The 27767-nt window shown below is 53.3% G+C and overlaps 1 protein-coding gene across 1 annotated transcript; it reads left to right on the top strand.

Annotated features, from left to right (window-relative positions):
* The first annotated feature begins 1128 nt into the window (after nucleotides 1–1128).
* On the top strand, nucleotides 1129–26688 carry TGME49_239020 (ABC transporter transmembrane region domain-containing protein). Its single transcript, XM_018780538.1, has 34 exons — nucleotides 1129–1387; nucleotides 2325–2590; nucleotides 2969–3003; nucleotides 3957–4029; nucleotides 4569–4661; nucleotides 5438–5545; nucleotides 6301–6402; nucleotides 6826–6976; nucleotides 7277–7441; nucleotides 8586–8684; nucleotides 9621–9769; nucleotides 10091–10168; nucleotides 10467–10605; nucleotides 10815–10893; nucleotides 11331–11412; nucleotides 11927–12115; nucleotides 12732–12806; nucleotides 13399–13566; nucleotides 14267–14483; nucleotides 14710–14878; nucleotides 15778–15862; nucleotides 16373–16553; nucleotides 17026–17127; nucleotides 17411–17521; nucleotides 17981–18189; nucleotides 19172–19250; nucleotides 19726–19850; nucleotides 20262–20378; nucleotides 21300–21395; nucleotides 22130–22287; nucleotides 22885–22984; nucleotides 24731–24867; nucleotides 25020–25183; nucleotides 26030–26688. Exons 2-34 carry the CDS (start codon nucleotides 2336–2338, stop codon nucleotides 26161–26163), a joined length of 4224 nt encoding a protein of 1407 aa, XP_018637679.1. The 5' UTR covers nucleotides 1129–1387; nucleotides 2325–2335; the 3' UTR covers nucleotides 26164–26688.
* Nucleotides 26689–27767: the final 1079 nt, after the last annotated feature.

Here is a 27767-nt window from a genome sequence, read left to right as displayed (position 1 = left end):
GAGAAGGAACAAGAGGGTACGCAAAGAGGCGACCGACGCGCCACCCGATGTGTAGCGTGTCCTGTCAAACGTTTGGTCGATCTCAGATTTCACGAGTTGATCTGTCGGAGTGGCTTCCGTCTACTTTTGTTCTGGATTCTTTCTCTGTTTCCGACAACCGTGGACTCCTGACAAGACAGCGCTCACACTCCTCATCTGCCAGCGTTTCGTCACATTCACCACCCGCGGTTCTCTTCCCTTGGGATTTCACACCTGAGCGAGTCTCACTTTTCCAGTCCACTCCGACTCTTTTTCCCCGTCGCTCTCGCGTTCTGCACAAACCCTTCTTGAAACTTGAGAAACTCGCGTGAGAGGCGGAAAGCGAGCTGTGTGGCGGGGCTGAGTGAGGGTTTGCGTATGCAACAGCGACCTCAGATGCTCGTTGAGAAAGTCGCGAAGAATACACCTTTCCCTGCAACTGTTCGGAACTGTACACACGTCGAAACCAAAAGACGACACTCGGTGTCACCTTCCCGCGATCTTGCAACGTGCGAAGACAAAGGGCGCGCAAAATCACAGAGGAGAAACGCCTTCCGACAGAGCGCGAGCGCAGACTCTTTTGCACACGCGATCCTATATTTCTCGGGTGTACATACACCTCCGGACCTTTCTTCTGGTCGCGACTCGCTGCGTTTTGCGGAAGAGCCTCCGCTCAAACAAACGAGACCAACGTCATCCAACGAACGCTCGCGTTCTCTGCGTTCTTTGCTTCTCTGTCTCTCTGTGCAGCTCCAATCTGATTTTCAGCTCAGACACCACGAAACTCTCGCCTTCCCGCGCGTATGTCCTCCCATCGCCCGCACGGCCGCGCCGACGGGACTCGCTCGCGAGAGACTCTCTGCTCGGACGCGCCTTCTTCGGCTAGCCGTCCCCCCGCGCCGCCGCCTCGCCCGCCATTCTCCCTTTTTCTCGTTCCGTAACCGGCTTCTCACAGGCTCTGCTCTAACGGCTTCGCTGCCGGTTCCAGGGGCAGAAAAACTCGCCGGTTGCGCGTATATTCTTCGCGTTCTGAGGCGCTGAACCGCCGAGAAAAGATCTGCGGCGAACCCTGTCTTCTGAGTCGCCCACCCCCCCTCCTCTTCTTCCTCCTCTCTCCATTCTCGCTCCTTCTTTCTCTCTTTCCCTCTTCGTCTTTGTCCGGGTCTGCTCGATTTTTTCCTCTCCGATTCTTCGTGACCTTTCCTCGTTCCTGTCTAGATCCGTTTCCAGTCTTCGCTTCGCTGCGGTGGTCTGTCGCCAGCTCGTGATGGGCGCGTTCTCTCAACCGATTCGAGATTCTGAGACTCTGCCACTATCTCAGCGACTCTCATTTGCGAACGCTGTCTGCAAAGGCGCTCCCGGATTTCAGGTTAGTCCACTCCGCCGTTGCGGTTGTTCTCCATCGAGTGGAATTCTCGAGTTTTTCTTCCCCAGTTCTCGCGCGACCTCTATATATCCGAAAGCGAGAAAACGCCCCAAAAACGCTCAATCTCGCCTCCACCGATCAGTGTGCATACACCAGACGCCGCCTGTGTGAGCCTTTCGCGCGCCGATTTTGACGCGTCGCCTCTTTTCCGAGCGCAATCCTGCGCTCCCTTTCTGCCGCCCTTCACAGTCTTTTCCCCTTCCGCTTTTCTCTTCTTCGCAGGTTCGTGCGAAACACCGGAAAACGGACGTCCTAGACGCTCGACTCGGAAAAGAAAGTCTCCTCGGTTCTTCACATCTTGCGGGTCTTTGCTTGCGTGATTGATCCGTTGCCGAACAAGTGATATTTTCTCAGTGTGTCGACTCGAAGAACAGAGAGACCTTTCCCCCGTCTTCAAAACAAGAGCGGCTGGCCTGCCGCTCTTAGCAAAAGAACAATGGACTCTGTTGGCCGTCACTTCTCGGTGTTCCTGCAGCCTGACACTCTCGTCTTTCCGTACTCGATTCACCTTGAGGTTATCGCGTTGCTGTACGTATACACGTCTGCGCAGCATCGCGCGAGGTTTCCTGCGCCTTCCCTCTGCTCTGCCTCTGCGTTTCAACCGCGTATAGGAGAGCTTCGTCTCTGTCACTTCTCCTGAGGCATCTGCTCGCTGTTCGCGCTGGGACAGCCCAGATTGTTTTCCCCTCCACGTCTTCAAGAAAAGTTTACAAGCAGACCGCGGCCTGCCAGCTCAGGCGCGAAAGCCACCCGGTCTCCGTGTGTTTCTTCCGACTCTCCATCCCGCGGCTTCTCCAACTCTGCACCATCGGCCTCTGCTGCAGACGCTTCGTCTTCTGTACATATAACGCGATTCTTCTTTTCCTCTCCTTGCTTCCAGACTCGCCGACAATGAGCGAAGCAGCAGACGGGGGGCCGGAGCCCGGCAAAGTCCGCGCTTCGGCTACCGGCTCGTTGGGCTCCAAAGTCGAGGCGGCAACCGAGACAGTGGCGGCCGCCGCGGCGGAGACTGCAGGCCTCGTCGCGCCCATGCTCCCCGCCAGCGCAGTCGCCGCAGAGGCCTTGAATGAGGACGCAGCTTTGACAAATGCCGCCTCCGAAAAGGAGACAGACGAGACAAGGGCGTTTGCGCCAGCGGCGGGAGAGGTGAGTACAGAGCTCCTCTTTCAAGAACCTTCTGCTCAAGAGCTGCGCAGGGCAGAGAGAAGCTTGCGGCGAAGACCGGAAGGAGGCGGCGAGAGCGACAGACGAGCAAGACGGGAGATCAAGAGATGGCGAGATGCCTGGGACAGAGAAAAGCGTCTGGATAGCGGGGAGAGATTCGGACGAGAGAGAGACTGATCTGCGGCAGAATGTCTCATATGTCGGAAAGCTGGGTGGATTTTATGGATCGAAAAGGGAACGGACAAACAGGAGAGCACAAGAGAAAAAGGAAGGAACTGGTGAGGAAGATCCTTTGGCAACGCGAAAGAAGACAGAGGCACATTGGTGCGCTTTTTCCAGTGTGTTTTGCGTTTTCATCAGGCGAAACGGAAAAGCTCTTTCCTAGCACCGTACACGTGAGTGCACTCCTCGCCTTGCTCTTCCTCGTCGTTTTCGTTTTTCTTGGTGACGGACGCCGATCTGGAGACGTCTTCAGGAGTTTCTGATGCTGTTGCTGTCGCAAGCGAATCTTCCTGGAAATTGTCCTGACAACGTTCTTCCGAGATTCTCCAACTCTCTCATCGCTCTGCTCTTTCTTTTCTCTCCATTGTATCCTCTTTTCTCTGTGGGCGTCGTTTCCTCTCCTTGGGTTTGAACTCCTCATTTTTGTGCCTTGCATGGCCGGCGAAATAGGTTCGCTGTTGTCTGAATCAGTTTAGGATGTAATAAAAAGACATAAAGAGGCGGATCTAGAAACGTTTCTGCTGCGAAGTGATGATTTTCGGAAGCGAAAGAAATTTAGAGTTTTGCACACCCTCTTTCAGCATCCAGATGTAAACGCATCGCGGGTCTGAGGTAGACGCCTGACGCGATGGTCGTCACACGGTCCGTTCAGCTCGGCTGTCTTCTGTTCACCCAGTTCAAGTCGTAATCTGTCGTTCTTAAAATGGCGTTGACATGAATCCTAGGTTCTCTGTCGAAAGAGAAAAAGAGATTGCTAGGTTTTTCGCAGTTCTCTTTTTTGAGGGGTGCAGACGAGGACAACTGGCCTTTGCCTTGATTGGACCTCGTCACTCCGTTGTGCGCTCCTCGGTCTTCTTCTGTTTTCTCGCCGCCAGCTCGTCAACACTCTGAAAGACACGAGAGGTCCATCTGGCGTTTATCGTTTCGACTCTCGCTGGACAGGCTGTATGGCCGAGCCGTGCGTTTGTTTCTCTGGAGAAGGCCGCAGCAGCTGGGCGAACCTCTCTCCTCTTTCTCGAGTCCTGTTTGCTTTGTCTCTTTTTTCGCCTCTGATTCCTTTTTCGGTGGACGAACAAGCCAGCTGGAGAACTCCAGTGGCTTGAGTGCTGCGTCTTCTCTTCTTCAGATACGCAACAAAAGTAGATTTCGTTCTTCTCGTCGTCGGAGCTCTCTTCAGCATCGCTGGAGGCTCCATGATGGTAGGTCCTTCTGTGCGACCTTCTTCTCTTCCTTCCTCCTTTTCTTGTGTTCCTCTTTCCTTTCTTCTTGTATGTGTTCCCTCGCCATTCCTTTTTCCTTCTTCTCTTTTTTTTCCTCTGTTCTCTCCTCCTCGTTCCTCTCTGTGTCCAGGAGCGTACAGTGTCTCCGAGCGCCGCATCTCACGCAACTTCGTTGTGCGAAAACTTCTTCTAGATCCGCAGAAGCTTGCCTCGTTTCTCCCTGGTCTCAAGACGCATGCGGACTCTCTCGCGCCTCGTGTGGAGATAGAGAGACTGAGAAACAGTGTCCGTGACTTTTTTCAGGTGTAGACAGTTCGCACCCTGTATCAGTCCATCGACTGAGCAAGGGGACGAAACTGGACATAAGAGAAGATGCCTGCTTCTCGAGGCTACCCACGCATAACGCATATCGCTGCGCGCAGGAAGAGAACTGTGCAGAGTTTGGAGTGTATCTACACCCTGCGCCCCGTGTCATGTTTCGTTTCGTTCCACTTTCTCGAATCTCCCTTGCCTTTCAGCCCATCTTCATGTCTCTCTTTGGAGACATGCTGAACGAACTCAACACGACGCTGGACATGAACTACGTCTGCACTCTCATGGTCGCTGTCGCCGTAAGCGCTCTTCGATGCTTTGTCACCTCCTCGTCTCTGCTTTCTGGGGACGGATCCTGCATCTGTTCTCCTTCGTTTCTCTCTCTTCTCCTCTGCGTCTTTCTCTTTGTTTCCCCCTCTCTTTGACTTGTTTGTCCCTCTCTTTGACTTGTTTGTCCCTCTCTCTTCTCCTCCCTGTGTCTTTCTTTCTTCTTCCTTCTAGCTTTCTTCTTTGCGACCTCGTTCTTCACTGATAGAAGACAGAACAGCTTCCTTCTTCCTCTTGTCTCTCGGATGTCTCTCATTCTTCTTGCCGGTTGTCTCTCTTCTTCTTGCTTCTATGGCTCAAAGGGACATTTCTCTTCGAGTCCCCCACCGGGGATTTCGCATGCGCTGCGCTGGACGGTGGACCTCGCAGACAGTTCGCTTCCGACGTCCGGGAGTCTCGAGGACTCTCTTCACTGAGTTGCTCGTTTTCTGACGGCGAACGTGGAAGGAACGTCGGAGGCTGCTACCCCATACACACACTGAGGAGCAGGCGTCTGTCTGCCTTTCGTTTGCATGTAGTGACGCGACCCGTTTTCTTCTAGCTTCTCCTCTCGCTCTTGAGCAACGAACTTCTTTGCTCCAGAGAGCTGAACCTTTCTCGCTCTGCGTGTCAGGCGCCTTCGCGCTAGCTAGGAAGCTCATTTCCCCTCGCTAGGCAAGTCTTCCTCTCTGGCCATGCGGCTCTCTGGCGCGAGAAGATCCGCGAAGCTGTTTGAGCCGCGTATCGCTTCGCTTCCTTTTCTGCACAGGCGGCTGCGTTCGTCACCTCTTGGGTGTCGGCGTCATGCTTTGAATTTGTCGCCGACCGGCAAATCGCGCGAATCAAGCTGCAGTACTTCAGCGCGATCCTCCGACAGGTAGGGCTGCTTTTCAGGAGGCATTTCCTCCCGACCTTTCTCCTCATCGGGACTCGCTGGGAAACGCTTTTCTTCGACTTGCGCTTTCCTCTTCGTTTTCTCTAGTGGGTGGCTCTGCGCCTCTCCAGGCGCCCTGTCTCGTCTCCTAGCCTCTCAGAGCTCTGCGTCAACGCCTTTCGCCTGTTGCTTGGGGACGGCCGTCTCGGGAAAAGTTGCTGTCGCTTCGCGTCGCACGTGGAGAATGGTGCAGTGAAGAACCTAATGGAAAGCTCAAGCGTCTCGAACCTTTCAAGCTCGACGCTCGACCAGGTTCGAGTTTTGTCCCCGTCTGTCTGCAGTTGCAGACGGGGAAGCGAACCTGAAGGTGTGAGCTTCGATTGGAAAGTTCGAGTTCGACGGCTACAAGAAAATACGCTTTCTTTTATCCTCGTGTCTCGAGGACGGACGACAGACATCTTGTTCGTTCTCGACGACGCAGGGGACAGCCTTTCTCCTCTGTTGTTCCCTCTCCTTCGAATGTCCGTTTTCGGCGCCTTTCTGCTTGCGCATTTTGTTTGTGCGTGTCTTGGACTTCTGGTTCGCTCATGGATGCTGTCTCCTTTGACTCCGTGTAGTCGTCTCCGGTTTGCATGCGTTGTTTTCTCTTCCTTGCCGTCTTTTCTTGCGATGAAGAACGTCTTTCTCCGTTCTTCTGTGCGCGAGCGCCGATTCGACTCTTCAGATTTCTCTTCGTTGCAGAACCTGTCTTGCTGCAGGACATGGCGTACTTCGACATGAACGACGCAGGCACTCTGCCGACGCGCCTCGAGTCAGACACCGTCACAATTCGCAACGCCATCGGAATAAAACTCTCGATGGTGCGAAGAGACCTCGAAGGAACGGAGAGCGACCGGAGAGACGGGAGCGAAAAGGACGACAGGACGAAGAGAAAGGGAAGACGGGGAAGGAAGCGGGGGAGACGAAAGAGAAGGATGAGCGACAGAAGCGAGAACGAAGGCAGTTTAGGAAGCGAGAAAGATGGAGAAAGAGAGGGAGATGGCAAAAGTGGAGGCAGGGAAAACAACAGGAAAAAGATGTGAAGAAAGCAGTGCGAGGAAAGAAAGGAGCAGAAAAGAATGCCGAGAAAAATGGAAAAAACAGGAGACCAAGGGGAAGGGAGATAACGACACCCAGAGGTTCTTTTTTCTCTCTCTCTTCTCTCTTTTTTTCGTCGCTTGATGCGGATGTTTTGCCTATCTCTCTCTCGCGCGCCATTCTTCTGTCTGCTTCTCGCTTTTCAGATGTTTCAATTCTCCACAGTGACTCTGGGAGGCCTCGTGCTGGGATTCATCCGCAGCTGGCAATTGACGTTGGTCACACTCTCTGGGCTTCCTCTGCTTGTTCTGCTCGGAGCCGTTCTAGGCTACTGTCTCAGCAAAGCCGAACAAGAAAGTACGCCTGAGGCAGAGACTTCTCACTACACACTCCCTTCTCTACTGTTTGACTTCTCGGTTGCTTGAGCTCGTACAGCCTGCTCAGCGCCCTGCATGAATTCGTCTCCGCAGCCGCGTCTTCGTGAGAGAAGCTTTCTCTCTCGGGGCGCGGGTGTCGTCGAAGTCTTGGCGAAAAAAAACGCAAGCAGCCGCGTTTCCCACGGCAGATCTCTCTGCACTGCGCCAACTGTCTTGTGAAAAGGCTGCGTTGCGCCCTCGACTTTGTGTCGCATGTCATTGCTTCCGTGCGTCGTCGCAGCGATGCCCAAGTACAAAGCGGCGGGAAGTCTCTCCGAGGAGGCGCTGCTCGGCATCCGGACGGTCGTCGCGCTCAGAGGAGAAGAGCGAACTGCGGACGCGTACAAGAAGAAGCTCTACGAAGCCGAGAAGGTCGGGATGTCCTGGAGCCTTCGCTCTTCACTCTGTAAGCGGGAGAACCGTTTTTTCCTCTCACCACAGACAGCGAACAGAACGCGCCAGCGCCCTATCAAAGTTCAACAGGCAGGTGCCAGCGATGTGAGGGTCCTCGCATCAACAGTAGGAACCTCGTTTCCTTGATCAGAGGTCGACATGCAAGCGGCCGAGAAAGGCTTGTTCTCGGCAGAAAGACAGGGAATTGGAGGACGTTGAAGTCCGCCACGGTCAGTTGTCTCGAGCTCGCCAGGACTGGGTCGTCGCGTTGTGCGGAACAGTCTCGAAGAACATGTCGGTGTGTCTTGCATGGAGGGGGTCACAAGTTTGGAAAACTTCGAGGACATCTCGCGCCTCTCTTCACTCGATTCGAGGGTCTCCCTCCCTCCAAAGGAGGGGACATCGCAAGAGGAAGTTTCAGCGCTTGCTCCTCTGTCCGCAGCGTTGCTTCCTGTGGGGTGTGAAGATACTCGACATCCGTGCGTCACATCGCGTCGCTCACTTCTGCCTCGATTCAGCTGGTCTCTCTCGCGAGTTTCGAAGACGTCTCTGCGCGTCTTCGGCCTGCGAAACTGGGGGGGGGGCTGGGGGGTGGGTCGCAGCTTTGTGCAGCGAGAGACAGGTTTCTCTTCGACGCCGGGAACGTCTCACGCAGTCCTTGTAGCAGAGAGCAGGCTGAGTTGCATCCTTGAGTGTGAGACAAGAAGTCGACATGCTCCTAGACACGCAAAAGATCAGTCTGTACCTACTACTCTTGCATGCAGAGGAAAGCTGGATCCCTGTCCAGAGTCATCAGCTGTTCTCAGATCCGCACTGCATGCTCTCTGGAAGAAGGACTATTGTCGGCTGTCACCCTGCGATTCCGGATCTGCGTTGCATTTGCATCTTCCCTGCTCGCCTAGAAGTCTTTGCATTTGCATCTTTCCTGCTCGCCTAGATGAAGTCTTTGAAATCGAGTAGCCAGGACTTCTTGATTGATCGCCAGGATTTTCTGCTCATCTAAGGCTCTGGACTTCCTCTGCGCTCTCCACCTGTATGGAGGAGGGCGCTGCACACCCAAGTTTCGCATTTTTTCTGTTTTCCGCTTCAGCTCTCGGAGTGAACCCCGAGGAAAAGCCGATCTGGTCCACATGCGCCTCCTTGTCGCTGTGCTGCAGGCATCGGAACTCTCATGGGGACAATCTTCCTTCTCTTCGCCCTGGGATTCTGGTATGGAGGCACGATGGTCGCCGACAGCGTCGAAGAAGCCTTGGGTGGTGAGGTTAAAAAAATGCGTTTTCTCGGAAATGGTTTCGATTTTCGCTTTTCCCCAGATTCTCCCTGCTCGCCTTGGACTTCACCTGCACTTGCTCTCCTCCCTTCAGCTGTTGCTCCGGTTTTTTCTCTTCGTCCTCTCCCTGTAGCTGTTCTCCTTTTGATCGTCCTTCTCCTTCCCCTTCTCTCTTCCCTTGTTCTCTTTGTTCGTCTCCTGTGGCTTCGAGACCGGTTCCTTTCTTCTCTCTTTATCACAGCTTTGCCTCTTTCTTTGTGTCGCCCCTGGTGGGCTGGCGCTGGGGGTCTGTCCTGTTTCGCCTCGGTTTTTCCTTCTTTCCTCTGTCCGTGCTCGTTGTGGTTGTGGCAGAAGTTTTCTCTCTTCTGCCTGCTTCTTCTCGCTCCTTCAGTTGTGTCTTTTAAACCTTCTGTGTTTCACCTTGTCCTGCGCTCCTTCTCTCCCCTTCTGCGTTTCTCATCTTCCACGCGCATAGCCCACCAGTTCTTGCAGGTCTCCTGCACTTGTTGTCTCTGGGGGTTCTTTTTTCCCGTTCGCCTTCCGGCGTCTCGCTTTGTTTTCGTCTCCTTCGTTGCCTGCCCCCTGACGATGCCCTGCATCCCTGCTCGTCTTGGAGAGACCGAGCTTCTCTGGAAGTCTCCACTTCGAACCTGGCGCAGCACAGTTTGCTCGTCTTCCTCCTCGCGCTTTGTCTCTCGGCACTCTTTCGTCAGGAGGGCGTCGCTGCTGCTGCTGCTGATCTGCGTACACGCTTGCGAGAGACTGTCTGTCTTCGAAAGAAGGAAAAGGTCTGCGATGCAGAAGTTCCCTCCAGATCCCTTTGGAGTCTCCGAGGAAAGAGGAGACCGCGTTTTTGCTCTGGCGAACCGGATAACTCAACCACGGGCACGGTCGACGGGTTATGCCGTTGTGTTCTTTTCAGATGAAGATCCTCCCGAGGAAGGCAGCGACCCGTCAGAGTGGCCGACGCCCAAATTCAGAGGCGGAGATGCGATCACGGTATTCTTCGCTGTCATTCAGGCCTGCTTTGCCGTCGGAAATATTGTTCCGAACCTCACTGCGTACATGAAAGTAAGACACACAGCGGGGCTACGAGAGAGACTGGGGATCCTGAGATCCGAATCCGTGACAGCACGAGAAATTGCATCTCCAACTCACATGTTTCCTTGCCGCGCTCCGTTCCAGGTCTCCGTCTCTCCGCTTTCCTCTCCACTTTGCGGGTCTTCGTTCGTCTCTTCCTGTCGAGATTCTTGCCTCCTTGGCTTCAGTTTCCTGTCCCTCTCTCCCTCTGTCCCTCTCTCCCTCTCTCGGCGTCGACTTCGGGCCGTCCTGCTCTGCTCGGCGCAGCTGCACTCTCTCTTTTCCGTTTTCTCTTCTTTTTTTTCTCTGCAGGGAGCTGCAGCGACAGCAGACATGCTGGCTGTCATCGAGCGCCAGTCTCCGATCGACCCTCTGAGCCCCGAGGGAAGAGTAAGGCACTCGATGGGGAGTGAGAGAAGAAAAACGGAGAGGACGACTGCATGCATGGCAAGATGGATGCAACGCTCTGAGAGGAGGCCGGAGGAAAGAGAAACACGGAAAGACGAGGGGAAAAGAGAGAGGGAAAAGGTTGTCGAACTTCTTCGATTTGCGTTCGTGTGCATCTGGCTTTCTTCCACCCTTCGCCTTTGTTTTTTCGGAGATTTCTGAGGCTCCTGCCTCTTCTCTGCACGAGAGTTCTCCACTTCTCCCTCCTTTTCCTTCGATTTTTTCTCTGCGTCTGCCACAGAAAGACGTATTGGTACAGGCGGACATTCGCTTCGAAAACGTTGTCTTTTCGTACCCCGCGCGCAAGGAGAAGAAAATCTTCAATGGCTTGAATTTGACTCTGCCAGCGGGCAAGACCATTGCTCTCGTCGGCTCTTCTGGTGAGGCCGTCCTGAAGACTTCTTCTCATGCTCGTCACCGCACAGTAGGAAATCCGCATGCAGTGCACAAGTGGACTTCGACGGCAAGTCCATTTTTTCTTGTTCACCGCTACGCTTTCGCTGCTCGGAATGCGTCGTGACACTGCAGCCAGTGCGAGTTCGCGTGAGATGCAGATTTCCCTCTCCCCTCCGCCTGGCTTTCTGTGCAGGTAGTGGAAAGTCGACGATCGTGCAGATGCTTCAACGTCTCTACGACCCTGACGAGGGATGCATTTTTATCGGAGACATGTGAGCTTCTTTGCGTTTCGGACGGGGACGAAAAGCGCGAGTTTGTGGATGGCGCGCCTCTCTTAAGCTGCCCGCTCTTCTCTGCGCTGCTCTCCCCCATTTTATGGGTCTCTTCACTCCTTCCGTCTGTCACCTTTCTTTTTCCTTTTTGACGGCGACGCCTTCAGCGTTGTTGTTTCACTGTTTCGACGCACCCTCGAGTGTCTTCTCTCCGTCCGCGTCGTGGTTCGCGCCTCGGCATCTCCCGACAGAAAAAACGAAGCAGACCGTCTCTATTTCGCTTCTTCACTTCCTTCGCAACCTCTGAACGCCCTGCAGCGATCAGAGGGGAGCTCTTCTTGCCCTCGTTATTTCAGGGATGAGAGCCTGTGTGGTTCTTTCATATTCAAAGTCGGTTTCCTGAAATTTAAAAGCTTTTATTTTCCATTTCCTCTCAGACCGATCAAGGACATCAACATTCAGTATCTGCGTGCACAGCAAGGCATCGTTAGTCAAGAAGCGAAACTTTTCTCCATCTCGGTACGGCACCGCGAAATCCTGTCTTGTTTTTCTTTCCTGTTGTTTTCTCTCTACTCCCCCTCTGTTCTTTCTTCTGTCTTCTCCCTTTCAGCTTTCCTTCATTCGCTCCTTCGTCGCCTCTCTCTCCACGCCTCTCTCTCCACGCCTCTCTCTGTTTTTCCCTGCACTTTGAGGCTTTCTTGCGCTTTTCTCTGTTCCTTCACTCCTTCGATGGTTTTCCTTCCTCTCTTCCACCTTCCTTCGCGCCCTCCGGCTCTTTTTCCTCTTTCGCCCACCCTGTTCTGTCTTCTGTCCTCCCCGCGCTGCCTCGTTCATATCGTTCGCTGTCTGTTTCTCCCCTTCCCTGCCACTGAGGCTGCGAAGTTCGGATTGCGAGTTCGAGATGCTCAAATGGGGAAGCAGTGCATTTGCGTACATTTTTTTCGCGACTGTGTTTCTCCTCGTTGCGAAAGGTACAAACACGGAGATTTTCAGGCAAATTCAAAGCCATTTAAGCTCCTTTCTGTTTCTGCAGATCGGAGAGAACATCGCCCTGGGAGCAGACCATCCTGTGACTCAGGAGGAAATCGAAGAGGCAGCGAAGAAGGCAAATGCTCACGATTTTATTTCGCAGTTTCCTGACAAATACCAGACCGACTGCGGATTGTTCGGCGGCCAGCTCTCAGGGGGACAGAAGCAACGCATTGTCATTGCTCGGGCTCTGGTCAGCTGAAAAAGGCGAAAGAGTGAAAATGGGCAAAAACTCGGAGAACAAAAGGGAGAAAATCAGTGAAAACAGCGAGATGCAGATCTTTGAAAACGGCTGAAGAGAGCGAGAACCGTGTCTTCAACGAGACGCACAGACATCTTTCCTACACCGATCTCTCTGAGTTCCGAGAGAAAACGAGAGAAGAAAGGACGGAGCTGAGGAACGGCGAGAGGGAGGTCTGAAAAGAGCTGGCGGGGGTCGTAGATAACGGACATTTTCATTGCCTTGATCGGACATCGTGAGAGAAGGAAATGCACACAACCCCCATGAAAAAGTCTGGGATGTTTGTCTGTCTCCTAGAAATGAAGAGTCCTTCAGTTTCCTCGGATCTCTATTGTCTCTGTTTCTTTCACTCACCTACGCGTCCAAGCGTCCTTCGTTGCTCCTGTGCCTTCACTTTTTACTTGGAATTTTACGTTCTTTCCTGTGTCTCTCCAATTCGAAGCAGACAGTGGCGGATCGTGCCTTTGTCGAGAGTCTTCTGCCGGACGCAGAGGCTCCTCTCTTGGCTGCTGTTCGAAAGGAGACCGCAGCGAGTCGCAGACGTTTGCATTTTTCTTTTTTCTTGCAGGTTCGGAGGCCGTCCATCTTGATCTTCGACGAAGCGACGTCTGCCCTAGACACCGTCTCTGAGAAAGTAGTTCAAGTACGAGTGTCTCCGAGTTCCTTTTTCCTTTTTTTAAAACGTTCTTTCTGTCTCTTTTCGCTTTGCTGCTCTCGGTCGAGGTATCTCCTTCTCGGGGGGGACGCCTGCGACTTCTGTCCTTCCCAATCTCTCATGCGTGTCTTCGTCTCCGCAGGGGCGTTTGTCTTTTTATTTGCCCTTACGTCTTTCTTCCCAACCTCCCCCCCTTCCTTGTTCCGTTTCCTGTTCGTTTTTTCCTTGCTCCGTCCTTCTTCTGGTCTCTGTCGTCTCTTTTTGTTCTCCCTTTCCTCGTTTCTTCTTCCCTCTTCTCTCTTCTATCTCTCCTTCTCTGCCCTTCCGGCCGTTCCGTCTCCTTGTGCGCAAGGCCTATACACCCCACAGACTGTGAACCTGCCAAGTCTCTGTTCTGTCTTTTCCGATCCTCTCGCGAGTGTGTCTGGACAAGCCTGGAGGCACTGCCTTCGTCGCCTCGCGCGTTTTCTCTTTGAACGTTGGACGTCGAGCGTCTCTCTTTCAGACGCGGGGCGCGTGCCTCGCTCTCCCCTTGCGAGTTTTCTGCTGAGTCGACTTTCTCGAGTTTCTCGGTGCTCAGGACGCTCTAGACAGCCTGATCAAGACGACGAACGCGACCACACTCATCGTTGCGCATCGGCTGACGACGATTCGAAACGCCGATCAAATCATCGTCCTCGATAACCGCGACGGCACCGGCTCTCAAGTGGTGCAAGTCGGTACGCACCAGTCTCTGATGAGTCAGGAGGTATGTCGGAAGTAAAAAATGCGTTTTTTCTCTTCGACTAGAGAATCAAGCATTTCAAAGAGTTAATGTATACTTTCCTCGAGTTTCACTTCTGGCCTCCGGTTTCCTGCGCAAGATGCTTCCAAGAAGAGTGAGGAAACATCTAGAGGGATGTCTGGAGGAACCCCAGCAATTTTTTTACCCTCTGTGCAGAGCGAGTTGATGGAAAGCAGCTCACCAGCGCAAAAAGCAACGCGCTCTTCACAGAGTTCAGAGACAAAGGAGAAGGGGAGCTGTTTGTTTTCTTTGTTTCAGAGAGGCGTTTTTGAGGTGCGTGAGCTGTGTCAGGTCTGGGACTGATGGTAAGAGTCCTACGTAGGCGAAGCCTCTGCCGTGCTTCCGACTTTCTCCAATCGTTCCTACGTTTCGCTGCCTCTCTCTGTCGGGAACCTTTTCGCTTTCTTTCCAATTGTTTCTTCTTTCTTTTTAGAAAATCCTTGTATTTCAGTGTGCGTGTTCTGTCTCCTCCTGTTTCCACAAGAAAACCTTGCACTCCAGTCTGGGAGGTCCCTCTTTCTCTTTGTCTCCAGTCCAGGTGCTCCTTTTTCGTCTGAACTGTTTTTCCGGATGTCGCCAGTTCCTGGACCTTCTTCTGGAACGTTCGATCTAAGAAGGTTTCATTTCTCTTTAATTTTTTATTCGCCTTTCTTTCGCTTCACAGGACGGTCTCTACTACCAGCTGGTTCAGTCGCAGCTGGCGGGGCTCGCGCGGGAGGCTGAAGAGGCGCATGGCCTGCCGCCTCCGCCTTTCGAGAAAGACCTAACGGCGGAAGCCATTTCGCAGCAGCTTTCTGCGCGGCTCTCCCTGCAGTCGAAGGGAAGCAGAGTTCAGTCTTTTCTTCGGCAGATGTCTTCCAAGAAGGTTCTACTCCAGCCGAGTGAGACACCGAATCGAGAGAGCAGAAAAGATAAGAAGATAGAAGAGGAAGAAACCGAGACAGGAAACAGAGCAGCAGGTGAAGATAGAGACGGGGGCCGAGGGACAGCGAGCATATGGGGAGAAAACGATCGCGTCGTCGAGGTTTCCCTTGAAGCTTCGGGGAAACATGCCTGTCTGGAATAAAAATGAGTTGTTTCGCGACCTTCGCCGACTTGTTTTTTCAGCGAGTTCGCTGCCCGCGGCAGTGATGAGCGAAGCGGAGAGTCCACAAGTCGGTGCCTTCGCCGCGTTCCGGAAACGCGCTTCCACTTTCCTTCAACTTCGAACTCTCTCACTTCTTCGCCCCTGGTGGCCATTTTGTGTGGGTGGAGTGCTCGCGGCGATTCTCTCAGGGTGAGGCAGGCGAGGACAGCAGTGAGACAGAAGAAGCGCGTTCGTCTGGTCGTCAGTCTGGGTCGGAAAGAAGTCTTCTAAGTCTTCTTCGAGGTTGGAGGCATGCAGTCGACTGCCGTCTCTGTCGCTGTCGTGGGCTAAAGGCGACACAAGTGGAAGTATCGCGCGTCAGATTCGCTCTCTCGACAGGCCGTTTCTCTCGGTGTAGAGCAAGCGAGAGAGAGAGAGCGAGGGAGAGTTGGAGACTTCTCTCCCTTCCTCGCTTTGCATGGAAGCTGCTCATGCGTGGAGGGGGGGGCATATGCACACTCTCTTCCTGGCCCAGGAAAACGTTTGTTTCAGAACCGAAGTTTAGGCAGCCTTAGAAGGATTTTTTCCACAGTTCGCTCGCTAGAGCTTCTTCGACAAAGTGGCTTGACCATGTCCAGGGGCGGGAGAATCTTTAGCACCAAAATCGATGAGGCGCGCGCAAACTGTAGAGAGCTGAGGCAGACCACTGTCAGCTTCTTTCGAGCGTTTTCTTTAACGCCTTTCCTAAGAGTGAAGGAGAGAAGGCTGCCTTGTGGAGAGTGCGAATCTAGAGCGCGACTCATGAGTTCGAGTTTGCGTTTTCTCGCCGGAAAAAGGAGTTCGTTCCTTCCTTCTCCTCTGTTCGTTCGCGGGTCTCGTCGGGTGTCGAAAGAACCTTTCTCGTCAGTGCCTCGCCTTCGATGCTCCCGCGTCTTGCTGTGCAAGCTCCGTGTGGATGTCTTCTTGAGAGTCTCCGTCCAGAAGCCCGAGATCTAGGCAGATATGTCAAGATGCGTGGAGCCTCCATGCTGGGATCCACGTGCATGCATGCGGAAAAAAAACGCATGCGGTTCGAGTGCGAGTTTCTGTGTTTCGATTTGCCTCTTTAGCGCCACGTACCCCGTCTTCGGAGTGATCTTCTCCAAGTTCGTGAAAGTCTACTACTTCCCTGATCCGGAGAAAATAAGAGACGAAGTAAACATCCACGTAACTCCCTTGTTTGCGTCCTCTCTACTGCCGTTTTTCGCTTTCTAACTTGCCGTGGAGATCTGCGCAGCACACACACATGCATGCAAATGTACATGAATGAGTAGTCTGCATACGCTGTTTGCGTACACAGACTCTGATGTATAGTCATCTTCTACATTCCTATCATATCTTCATATTTATATATATATATATATTTATTTATTTATATATATATATATATATTTATATGTATTTATATATATATATATATATTTATATTTATATATATATATATATATTTATATTTATATATATATATATATATTTATATATTTATATATTTATATATATTTATATATATTTATATATATTTATATATATATGTACATGTTGGTGGATCGATGCATTTGCGAGTGTGTCTAGAGGAATATGTGTTCGGTGCGGTTAGCCGCTGGGGAGTCGAAGGTTTCCTGTTTTTTCAGGACTGCATGCGTCTCTCTTGTTTTCCTGTTTCAGTCTTCTTTCTGGAGTTTGATTTTCGTTGCGATGGCGGGGTGTCAGTTGCTCGTGGAGAGCAGCAAATTTATGGCGATCGAGGCAAGCGGCTACAAGCTCATTTCTCTCCTTCGCGGCCAGACTTTCACTCAGACTCTCCACCAAGAAGTCGGCTTCTTCGACCGGCAGGAAAACAACGTCGGTGAGCAAGGCGCGAGACGAAAGGCTTTGCAGGCCTCGAGCTGCTGATGCCCGCTGACCTGTAGCCGCGGCCTGCCGTACGGCCGCAGCGTCTCATGGAGAGGCAGGACGTAGGTGAACGTTGTCCGAACTGCCGCGAAGAAATCGAGGTTTGAGTTTTGAGCCGAGAGCCGGAGGGGGAGGGAAGAGATACAGCCCCAGTTGCACTCTGGAGATGCCATCAACTGGAGGCGACGGCGCTGTCCTGCGTAGGCATTGCGGTGTCTAAACGTACCTTCCTGGGGCGCATGCACCCCCCGGATTTCGGGAACCTCGAAATCGTCCCTCGAAGCGTTTTGATGCGGCCTTTTCCCCACTGTGTGTGTCTGTCTGAGACTTGTCCTGCCATGGGTCTCGTGAGTTCATTCTTTCTGTGAGCACGAGAGTGAAGACGCCGCGCCAGAGTGTTCGCTTCTTCTAAAAAATGACCTCAGGATATCTCACGGGAGTTCTCTCCAGCGACGTCCTTCTCGTCAAGACAGGAAGCGCTGGAAACGCACTCGCGATGACCCAGGGATTGGCTGCTGTTGTCACTGGTAGGCCGGAAAGCTTTTTGACTGTTCACTCGTCGCTTCAGATCCCTCTGCATCCGTAGGCGTCTAGACGCGTCTTTCAGTGCTCGTGAACGAAAGTATACATCTCTTTGCTTGTCGGTGTCGTGCTACTTTGATTTGATTTCTGGAAACGTCCACTCACTAAAGAAGCATCCAACATCGCAGAGGTTGTTCTCCCCTAATGCGTGTGTGCGTCAACTCGTGATTGAAGACTGCGCGAGAGACCGTTGCTTTTCTTCTGTTTTTTCCATTATCTTTATTTCAGGTGTCATCATCGCGTTCTTTGGAGACGCGCGCTTGGCCGCCGTGGTCCTCGCATGTTTTGTTCTTCTGCTCCCCGCCACTGCCGCTCAGTCTCACATTTCGGCTCCGAAAAGTCCGCAGAACTGGAAGTCCACGCGTTTAGCTTGGCTTTTCACCACGGTCCTCTCTCTCTCGAATTCTTCCTCAGAAGTTCCCCAGCGCCGGCTCTGTCTCGCGCTTTTTTGCACTGCTCGCTCCGTGCGTCTGCTTCTTCGTCTGCGACCGTCCACGTCTCCCAGAGCAAACCTGATCTCCCCACCTGCTCTATCTCCGTTTCCTTTTCTCTCTCCTGTCTCCTCAAAGCTGGGTCTCCGAGTCGCGTCGATGTATGCACGCCACCTCGAAAACTGCCGCTTCACACCCGCATTTCCGTACAAATCTTCTTAGATATAGGTACAAATCTCGACGAAACTGTGTGTACATGTAGGCTCACATTTGCGTAGTTTGCTCTGCCTCAATCTGCGCAAGCGTAGGCGGAGAGCTTCATGGGGAGCCTCACGAGGCTTTGGAAACCTTGGAGTTTTTTCTGCAGGTGAGGGGGCGAACAAGAAGGCGGAGAAGGTGGAGGACCGCGACACCGCTGCCTTCGTGATGAGCGAGGCTCTGAACGGTATTCGCATTGTTTCAGCGTTCGGTTTAGAGCCTCACTTCACGGAACGGTACCAGAGCGTTCTTCTGAGGACGCTGAAGGAAGAAGAGCGCGCTGCGGCTCTCCTCGGCTTTTTCTGGGGCTTCAGTCAGGTGAGAAGGCGAGGAAACCAAGAAAAAGAGATGCCGAAATGTCACAGGAAAGATGAACAGGGAGGACCGCTGAAAGTAGGAAAGAGTCGGCGGGCAGGTCCCTGTATCGAGTCATGTCAGAGTGTCCGGTTTCTTCGGACTGGAGAACTTGGAAAGAAACAGAAGACACTGCACACACGTTTTGGCGAGCGACTTCTCGAGTCGAGGTCGGACGTCAGACTCCCCCTGCCGCGTTGTCTCTTCTTCTCTCATTGTACGTCTCTGTCTTCTATGTCGTCTCTCTGGAGCGCGTTTGAGTTTCGGTTCGGATGCGCGGGAGGACGTCGACACTCGTTTGAAGATCCGTTTCCTGCTCTCCAGTGAGCTCCATCCTAAGCGCTTGGTTTCTTCGTTCCGCCACACAAAACAGAGCCCTGTGGTTCACAAAGATCGAGACTTCTCGACGTCCGAGGCGGTGTGTGTGGTGACCTCGAAAGGTCTTCTGCTGTGCATGCCGCGTCACGCCTGCCATGCAGGTCGACGGAACGTGAGTGACGAGGAGAGATCTTTGTTGCTTCCTCGTGAGTTCCCGAGCTTCTCGCTTCTCTCCTCTCTCCTCTCTCTCTTTCTGCTTCTTGGAACGTCGCGGTGCCTGCTCATGAAGACTCGTCCGCGCAGAGAGACGCATCCGCGGTTCGCTCCGTTCCTTCTCCTGCCTTCTGGCTCGACTAGCAAAGCCTGATCTGTCGCTCTCGAATGAGAGGTTTTTTCCACCGAGCTCTCGGGGATGTTCCGGGGGGGTAAGGGTCATCGAGGCTGCCGCAGAGTTTTTCGGAGTCAAAGGACCTGCCATGCGGAATGCCCGTCGAGGTCCTGAAGACGGGAGATTCGCTGTCGTCCTTGATCCCGTCGTTGCACGCTCACAGTTCTTTGTTCTCCGCGCTCTCCGGTTGTCTTTCTTCTTTTCAGCGTCTCCTTGCCGCTGCGTCTGCGTGTCTGTCAGGGAGCTCAGTACGCTCTGCAGGCGCTGATTTTTTGGTATGGCGGCCAGATCGTGAGCAGCGAAGGGAAGAATCCCTTGGGTGAGTCGACCGACACTCCCCCACCTGGAGACGAAAGTCGACAAACGATGCCAGTGCGTACTCTCCTCTTCGTTCAGCGTTTTCTCTTATCCAGCCGAAGAGAGAAGCGACGGGAGTCGAGAGGCGGGCGCGGCCTTCAGAGGAGGCGCGCAAGCACGGAACTGGTTGTCCGAACGCGCGACAGAAAAAACTCTGAAGAAAAAGCCGATACCAAACCGCAGGCTCGAGAGTCGAGTTCTTATAGGGGAGCTGTTTTCTTTTCGCAGGTCGCGGCGAGAAAACGAAGCCGTGAAAGCGAAACAAGACGCGAGAGAAGAAACTGCTCCTTCCTTGCCGAGTGAAGCGTTCTGCTGCTCGACGGACCTTGAAGTCCAGAGCCGCGAGCTCCCTCTCTGGGGCTCCCCGAAAAACAACGCAGGGTGTCTTGATCGACTTCCTTCTGTGCTTCCCTTTCCGCGCCGTGTTCCTTGTTCAGAGATCATGCAGACTACCTTCGCCCTCATGTTTGCGGGGTCCTCCATCGGTCAAGCCGTTCTCTTCTCCTCTGACGCAGGGAAGGCCGAGAAGGCGTCCGAACGCATTTTCTGCATTCTCGATCGCGTAGGCGAAGTCGAGTTCTGTGACACCACGACGCCTTTCCTGCTTCTCTTCTGTCTCTGTGTCTGTTGCTTTCGCCTCGCGTCTCCTCTGTTTTTGTGCGCTTTTTCGCTCATGCATGTTTCACTTATGCGGGGAACGTTTCTCTCCCGGTTCTGCTCGTTTTTCCGCGGCCGCTCTTGCGTGCAGTCGACCGTGGAACTCGACTTCCTTCGGTTCGATCTCCTCACTTTCGGCGTTCACCCCTCCTCTTTGCTCCTGAGTCCTCCGCGCTCTGCAGTGGCCTTGGCTTTGAAGTTCCTTTCTTCAGTCGAAAGGAGCTAGGAAGGCGTCAGTGGAAACTGGAAGAAAACTGGAATCGCGAGTCAAACCACTTGCTCTCTGGCTGCTGTGCCGCTATGCTTCGAATCGCAGCCCTCCAAAATTGACTCGCGGGACACCGGCGGAAAAGTCATCGACGCGAAGGATTTCAGCGGGCTCGTCCGAGTCGAGAAAGTTCGATTCCGGTACCCCGAGCGCCCCAACATTCCAGTGAGTCCAGCAGAAAACAGGTAAAGGCGGAACGAAGGACAGACAAGGAGGGGAGAAGAAGGAGCGAGAAGAAAAAAGCGGAGAAGGTGATTCGCACAGAGAGACACACGTAAAATAGAAAAACAGAAAAACAGAACAAGGCGGGCAGGAAAGTAAACGGAGGCTGAAACGAACGTGATGAGCGGCCGAACAAATGCCTGAGAGCAGGGGCAACCCGGCTCGTCGGGAGGCGCGTTTGCGTAGAGAGACGAGACTTCTCAGGTTTCGAGAGGACGCGAGAAAAAAACGGAACTGCATATGCAGAGAACTAGACGCGTGGAGAGACAACCAAAGAATCGGCGCAAAACTGATCAAAGTGAAGTTTCGTCTTTGCCTCGGTCGACATCTGTTCGTACACGGAGGATTGGGTGACGCCCCTGCGCCGCTCCTCTGTGTGTGTGGTTCGGAAGTCGCTCTTCCACACGACCTCGCACAGTTTCCTACTTCTGCGTTGCACTCCAGTCTGCACTGGCAACTGGAAATCCTGCTCCGCATTCGTCTTGAGGGCTGCGGAAACTCGCCAGCACGCAGAAAGAAGAGTCGCAGAGACCCAAACAGTCTGTTTCCTGTCTTCCCTGTCAAGTTCCTCGCGTTCAACTCTTTGCTCGTGACGAGGCGAAGCGCCGGAGGAGCAAAGACCAGCCAAGCAGCGAAAGAGTTCAACCATGGACTGTTTAACTCAGGTAGTTAGCAGGAGGTTGACATTCTGTACCGACGGATCTGAAATCGAGATGCCTTCTTCGGCGTTTATATGCGTCTCGGTAGACCAGAGAAGCACAGCAAAAAGAAGCCGAAACGGGGGGTCGAGTTTCCGGCGGTCGACGCTCTGCATCGAAAGTCACTGAGACTTCTATCTGCTTCTCTCTTCCTGCGTCTTTTCAGGTCTATCAGGAGCTCTCCTTTGAGATGAAGCCCGGAGAGACTGTTGCTCTCGTGGGCGCTTCCGGCTGCGGAAAGTCGACCGTCGTGCAGCTTCTCGTAGGTTCAGTTTTGCCAGATCCCCGCCTCTGTCCTTTGTGAAAGTTCTCAGAGTTCTCGTCACGGGTGAAGTGCAGAAGGAAATTAAGCTGAAATGCGTAGGCCCTGAGTCGCCTTTTAAAGCGACCGTCTTCCTTTTTTGAGTTCGTTTCTTTCATCGAACACTGTAACACAGTGGAGAGGCTACGACGCGTCTCCGTCCTTCTGTGTTCGCTCTCTCTCGGGCGTCCGCTTTCCTTCCTCTTCCTCTTGCGATGTCTTCTTTCTGCCGGACACCGTCCAGTGAACACTCCAGTGTACGATTAATCGCTGTACACAGCGAGCTCTCGCGAGTCTCGCCTTCGTTTGTATTCCCTGGGCGTTTCGTCTGCCTCTCGTCGGGGAGGAGCTGCGCGCATGCGGAGGTGCGTCTCGTGCGTTGATGTTTTCAGCTTTTCTGTGTCTTCCTCCAGGGTGGAAACGGGTGCTCCTGCGCTCTGTCCCCTGTGTTGTTTTTTGTGCTCGCGGCTGGAAGGCAAACGTCGTCGAACCCCGCAGAAGGGAACTGGAGATGGACTCTCCATCTTCCTTCTCGTTTCTCCAGCGAACGCTGTTGTGTCTCTTGCTTCTCTGTCCTGGAACTGTTTGAAGCTTCTTCATGCGCTCGTCGCACTGGAAGCCGGCCGGTTTGCGTTTCTCGTCACAGACGTCTGGAGCTCTCTCTCTGTCTCTCCCCTCGCCTGTTGTGAATTCAGGAGAGATTCTACGACCTGGAGAACAGCTCGGGCGTCGAGACTGGCGCGTCTTCCGATCCGTCAGGCCCCCGGACCGCGGACGCGACGCGTGAGGTGGAATTGCCGAGGAACGGCAGAATCACTCTGGACGGCATCGACATCCGCGAAATCAACATCCAGTAGGTAGTTTCCTCTTGCAGAGAAGGGAGAAGCGCGGGGACAGAAAATTGCAGCGCAGAGAGGCGAGGAAACGGCGTCTTGGCGCGGCCTCGAGGTCCGAAGAGAAAGAAAGAGACACTGCGAGACGGACCAACGGGGGGGGGCGTGGCGGAAGAGAAAAACACAGAGGTACTGTGCAAAAGTGGAAGAACGAGAGCAACCAGAAAGTCCACCGATACACGAATTGGGCTGTGTGAGGGAGGACCTGCACCCGCTCTGGTCGAGAGCAGAAAGGAGAAGAGAGCTGAATCTCCGCTCTATGTTCTTCCGAATGAAGTCCGTTGGAAACATCTTTGCACTGTAGGAGTCTTGGCGGGCCTCTTGTCCTGTTAAACTCTGTTGATCACTAGACTTCTGACGCGTTGAAACCAACACACCGTTGTTCTCGCCGTGAGCCACAACGCGCGAAAAAAAATGCATGCAAAAATGTGTAGTGGAGCTCGGGAGGTCGAGAGTGCCTGAACTGCAACCTGGGAGAAGATCTGCGGAGCCCCATAGGAACAGTTGATGCGTCGACAGACAGTTCTCCGTTTTTTCCTGACTTCCGGCACTTGCAGATCTCTTCGCTCTCTCATCGGCTTGGTTGGGCAGGAACCGGTTCTGTTCAGCATGTCGGTCGCAGACAACATCCGTTACGCCAAGCCAGAAGCCACGCTGGTAAGGTTCTCTTTCTTGCATGCATTTCAGTACGACGTCTCTTTCCTCTCCAGAATGAGCGATGCGCTTCGCCGACAGCTCCTCTCGCTTCGTCTCCGACTTCGTCGGTTTGTCTTCTCCTCCCTATCTCCTGGGAGTGAGCACCGTTCACCTACTTGCGGCCGCCCTACCAGGCCTCTCTTGCAAAGGGATTGTATGGCACACCTGATGGTGTTTCGTCTGTGTTGATACTTCGTTCACATGACGATGAAGCAAGCGCCACCAGACCATCGGAGTGCAGATGCACTTTCTTTTAGCGGCGCAGAGTGCCCTAGAAACTACCTCCCAGGTAGTAGTAGTAGTAGTGGTAGGATGTGTAAGAGGCAGCTGTGAGGTCGTCTGTCTACGCTTCTCGTGGTTTCTCCTGGTGACGTTGAACGGCGACGTTTAGCCGGGAGAGGCTGGCACCGAGATGAGAAGAGGCCAAGTCGCGGCGTAGGCCCGTGCAGGTGTGGTGACTTGGAAGAAATGCCGTTCTTGACTTCCTGATTTGAGCTCTCTCCTCCGTTCCGCTGAGGCTACAGGAGCCTCTCTCTAGTACACTCTCGCGAGGGTGAAATCGAAGGGAATGAAAAAAAAGCAATCCGTTTCTTCCTAATTAAGTCCTGGCTCCATTTTGGCAAAGGAAAAGAGCTGGGGAGACTTGATAGGCCTCGAAAGAAACAGAAAACTTCGCTGAGCACGCCTGGGGACTCCAGAAACGGCGAGGAGAGTCTCCTCTCTTCTCTGCGCACACGTGGATTTCTAGGAGAGAAGACATGCAGGTTCTGTCTTACTTGATGTCGCCTCAACAGGCGCCCCCGACGCCGCCGAAAAGGTCTCCTTTTCATGTGGAGGTCCGTGCAACATGCTTCTCGTGTGTCGCGGTCTGAGAGGTTGCCTGGTGCCGAGCCAGTGGCTCTGCAGTCCGTTTTCTCTGGCCATCTGCGGGCAAACAGGCGCGACGGTCTGCGGTGGCAGTCCACTGGGGTGCTGGTGACCGGCAGTAGATGCTCTACCAGTCAAAAGAAAGACGTATGATGCTAGTGGAGTAGCACTGTAGGTACTCATCGAGATCATGCTTGAATCGAAAGAACACCCCATCTAGTGCGTTGTCGCTCTGACGCGTGAGTCCGTTCCCTTCCATAAGGGATGACTTTGCGAGCACAAAGAGGAACGCTAAGTGTGCTTTCTGTCGAGTAAAGGAAGGACAGAGAGATTTTTCTCTCGAGCGAAAACTGGGTTTCCTCCGTTGTAGAAGAAGCGCTGTGACGCAGCATCGAGTCCTCGCAGATGCACCTTTGCTTGTGCGACATTAAACGTTCGTAGGAGTTTTGACTTGTCTCTTCAATCAGAGTTTTGGACTGCGCTCTCCATTCTTCGCGTGTTTTGTGGCATCTTAGGGCCGTGCATTGAAGGCCGCCCGTCCCGCAGAAACCGATTCTGGGGCGATGGCCATATTCACTGTTCGCTGAAGATTTTAGAGAGGCGGGACTTTGGGAAGAGCTCGAAGCCCTGTGGTCTGCAGAGCAGAACGAGCCACTACACCGAAAAAACACGGCTGCGAACGACAGAGAGTTTTGCGGCCTGCAGCATCCGGAACCCCGTCCGGTTTTCCTCCCCTTCCTATAGGTCGACGTTGAACGCGAGGAAGTGCATAAGATGCAAGTGATGGATTTCTCATCGTCTGAATCGAAACGACTTTCGTTGCTTTCTGTCTTCCTTCAGGAAGAAGTCGTGCATGCGGCGAAGCTGGCCAACGCCGACAGCTTCATTTCGACGTTTCCGGACGGATACGACACCCAAGTTGGAAAGGGTGGAAGTCAGCTGTCGGGTGGACAGAAACAAAGAATCGCTATCGCAAGGTGCGCTTGCTGCCGGCGGGGTGCATAGGAGGAGGTGAATGCAGCTGAGAACTGCTCTCACAAGAGATGCACCGATGTATAGCTCCAGGTCAATCAAGTCAGAACTTTCCGGACGTTAGTTCTCTGTCATCTGTGACACGACTGGCGTTCAGGGCGCTGCTCACGCAACCGCGGATGCTGATTTTGGATGAAGCCACATCCGCACTCGACGCAGAAAGCGAACGCATCGTCCAGGCAACGCTCGACAACGTTATTGCCACTAAGGAAAGAGTGACCCTCATGATTGCTCATCGACTGTCCACAGTTCGAGACGCCGGTAGGAGTCGCTGTTCGCTGTTTCCTATCCAATGACTGCAGCTAGCTCTGTCCCTCTCTCTCTCTGGAACATGGACTGCTGAGATTCGGCATGCGCTTCGACTTGCCTTGAGCAGTCCAGTGAGGTGGCGGTGCACGGCAGTCACAGAGAACGAGTTGGCGAGGTCAATTTCTCACGCTTGGTAGATACAAGTAGATACAACAAGTGAAAGCTTGTTTAGATTCCCTGATCGGAGTTTCAGACTGGATTACTTTCGCGCCCACTTCCGCACTCTGTAAGGGGGGGGGTGAGCTCTCTAAATATACTTTTAAAATACGTGCGTCCGTATTCCACCTCACGGGGAATTGTCGTTTTCAACGGGATCGTGTTCAAGAACAGGGGAGACTTCCCTCCCGAGCCTAGATCACTCGTGTAGAGGGCGGTGCTCAGTGACGTCCTCCTTGTACGCTTTGCACCTGCTTGCTTCCTCGAGAACGACGGCTCTCGTATGGTACGGTTGTCGGTCCCCCCTCGGACTGGGAGAAAGCCTCTCAGACAGGAGCGACTGTGGCGCACACACATCTGTGAGTAGTGAGAGGAAATGCGAACCCATACAGTGCGGCCCTCGTTCGTTTGCTCGAAGCATCGGAGCAGTGCTGCATCCTCGTTCCTGCGTTTTCTCTTGCTGGTAACACGAGTGATAACAGAACTACTACCACGCAGATGACAGGATAAAACCGAGAGCTCCTGAACGCAACCTTACCAGCTGGTCGGTTCCGTTCCACACAGTTAGGAAGTGCAAAGAATAAGGGAACAAATGTGGTGGCACTTGCAGAGAGAATGCTGATGTGTGTGTCGACTGTGCAGACAAGATCGTCGTCCTGAGCAACGAAGATAAACGCGGAAGTCAGGTGGTGGAGGTCGGGACGCACGACGAACTTATGGCAATCCCCGACGGGGTGTACCGACACCTCGTGAAGGTTGCAGAGGGAGGGAAGTGAGGATGGCTTGTGTTTTGCCTCTCATATGTGCTGCCGAGAACTGCACATGTTGGGAGGAGTGCAGTCTGTCGGTCGTCCTCACGTTTGCTCGAACACGGTAGCACGTCTCGATGTACGTATCATCATGAAAGTCACCTATGTGACGAAAGTTGGGTCTCTGTGGGAAAAGGTTTCTCCATTGTTCGTGTGAGTGAATGTCCATGCAATGGTAGCCTCCTGTCAGCATTCGCTTTCCTCTCTGGATGGCCGTGGCAGACCTGCGAAGTGTGACGGGTCACTCGGGGACAATGAACTCCTGTGACTCGAGTGGGGAGCGGCGTTCGCTAAAAGCGGTTGCACGCTGTGGCATCAACGGGGAAACCAATTTCGTTCCCTCGCCATCCGCTGTGAGTCCCCATGTTTTGTCATGCTCTCTTGTGGGGACGCACCAGCTCCACCACCCGTTGTTTTGGAGGTGCAGGAGAGGGGATACGTTTCCTCAGAAACGATATCCACATACTGACTCACACGAGACTGTTTCTCAGGGATTCTTCAAAGAATTTGAATCCGAAAATTGTGATGCAATTGCACCAAGACGCAGCGACGCACGGATCGATTACGTCGCGTAAAGTGCCAGACGTAGAGGGCCTCCAAGTGCAGCCTGGCCATGACAAGACAAAAGCGTTCTTCGCATATCATTATATAGCGTCCATGCTCGTTACCGCAAACTCGAAGAGGTCCTCTTTCGTAGCAGTGAATAATCAAAGCAGTTGAAGCGGCATCATGAGCTGCAGCGCGTCGTCGAGTTCGCATATTGTCATTTACCACGTAGTTAGCACCTTGCAAGCACGAGTTGGCCGACCTGACAACAAATAAGCGCACACTTTTGGAAGATCGGTGTGCAACAGCATAGCCGCAAAAAACTTATGCATCGACGGGCCTCGCTGCGCTCTGCATGGCTTTGAAAAAACCACATGTTGTTTCCTGTAGTAGGCACCGGTCGATGGCAATAAGTATGGACAGTTCCGTCACTTCCAATCGCTCCAATCCCCTTCTAGAAACTAAAATGTCGAGGAATTCTTGCAAATCACAAAGCAGAAGAAACTCTCAGACACTAATCAGACGTGCGTGGCGTCGTAGGTAGCTTCAGAAGCCCGAGCCAAGCAGTCGATCCCGGTCACGCAACGAATGCTACCTTTGTTGTCTGAAGAAACAGTAGGTTTTCCCATCGTGGCGCGGTTCAATGAGCACCGAAGAAAACACGCTGAAGTCGCATCGATAGCGCGTTCGATCGTCAACGCGGCACAGGATCCTTCACCGGTGTCGGGACTGTTGTCGCCCACATTTTTCGGCTTCTTCCAGATGGGTGATTCCATCATCGGCGAACCGGTTGGGATACCCGCTCAGTACGATACGTACAGACGTGCCAATGTGAATGGCCAATCTCTAGAATGCCCCCAGACAATGCCCTGGTTTGGACTGCCCTGAATCTGAAAAAAAGGGAACCCCTGTATCATGTGTGTAGCCCCGTGTCACACCACACTCGAAGCAGCGTTCTTCAGTATTTAGCGGCTTTGGATCCTGTCTTCTGTACAAGGTAGAAATTTGAGGTGGCTCAGTGAAAT

This window comes from Toxoplasma gondii, chromosome VI (genome assembly GCF_000006565.2).
Source record: "Toxoplasma gondii ME49 chromosome VI, whole genome shotgun sequence".
Taxonomy (NCBI): domain Eukaryota; phylum Apicomplexa; class Conoidasida; order Eucoccidiorida; family Sarcocystidae; genus Toxoplasma; species Toxoplasma gondii.
Note: the sequence above shows the minus strand (reverse complement) of the source record. Positions and strands in the feature narration are given on the sequence as shown.

Coding starts and splice junctions, on each gene's coding strand:
- TGME49_239020 (XM_018780538.1), top strand. CDS start 2,336: ATGAGCGAAGCAGCAGACGGGGGGCCGGAGCCCGGCAAAGTCCGCGCT. Junction 12,116..12,731: donor TTGTCATTGCTCGGGCTCTG/GTCAGCTGAAAA, acceptor TTTTTCTTGCAG/GTTCGGAGGCCGTCCATCTT. Junction 21,396..22,129: donor CGACCGTCGTGCAGCTTCTC/GTAGGTTCAGTT, acceptor TTGTGAATTCAG/GAGAGATTCTACGACCTGGA.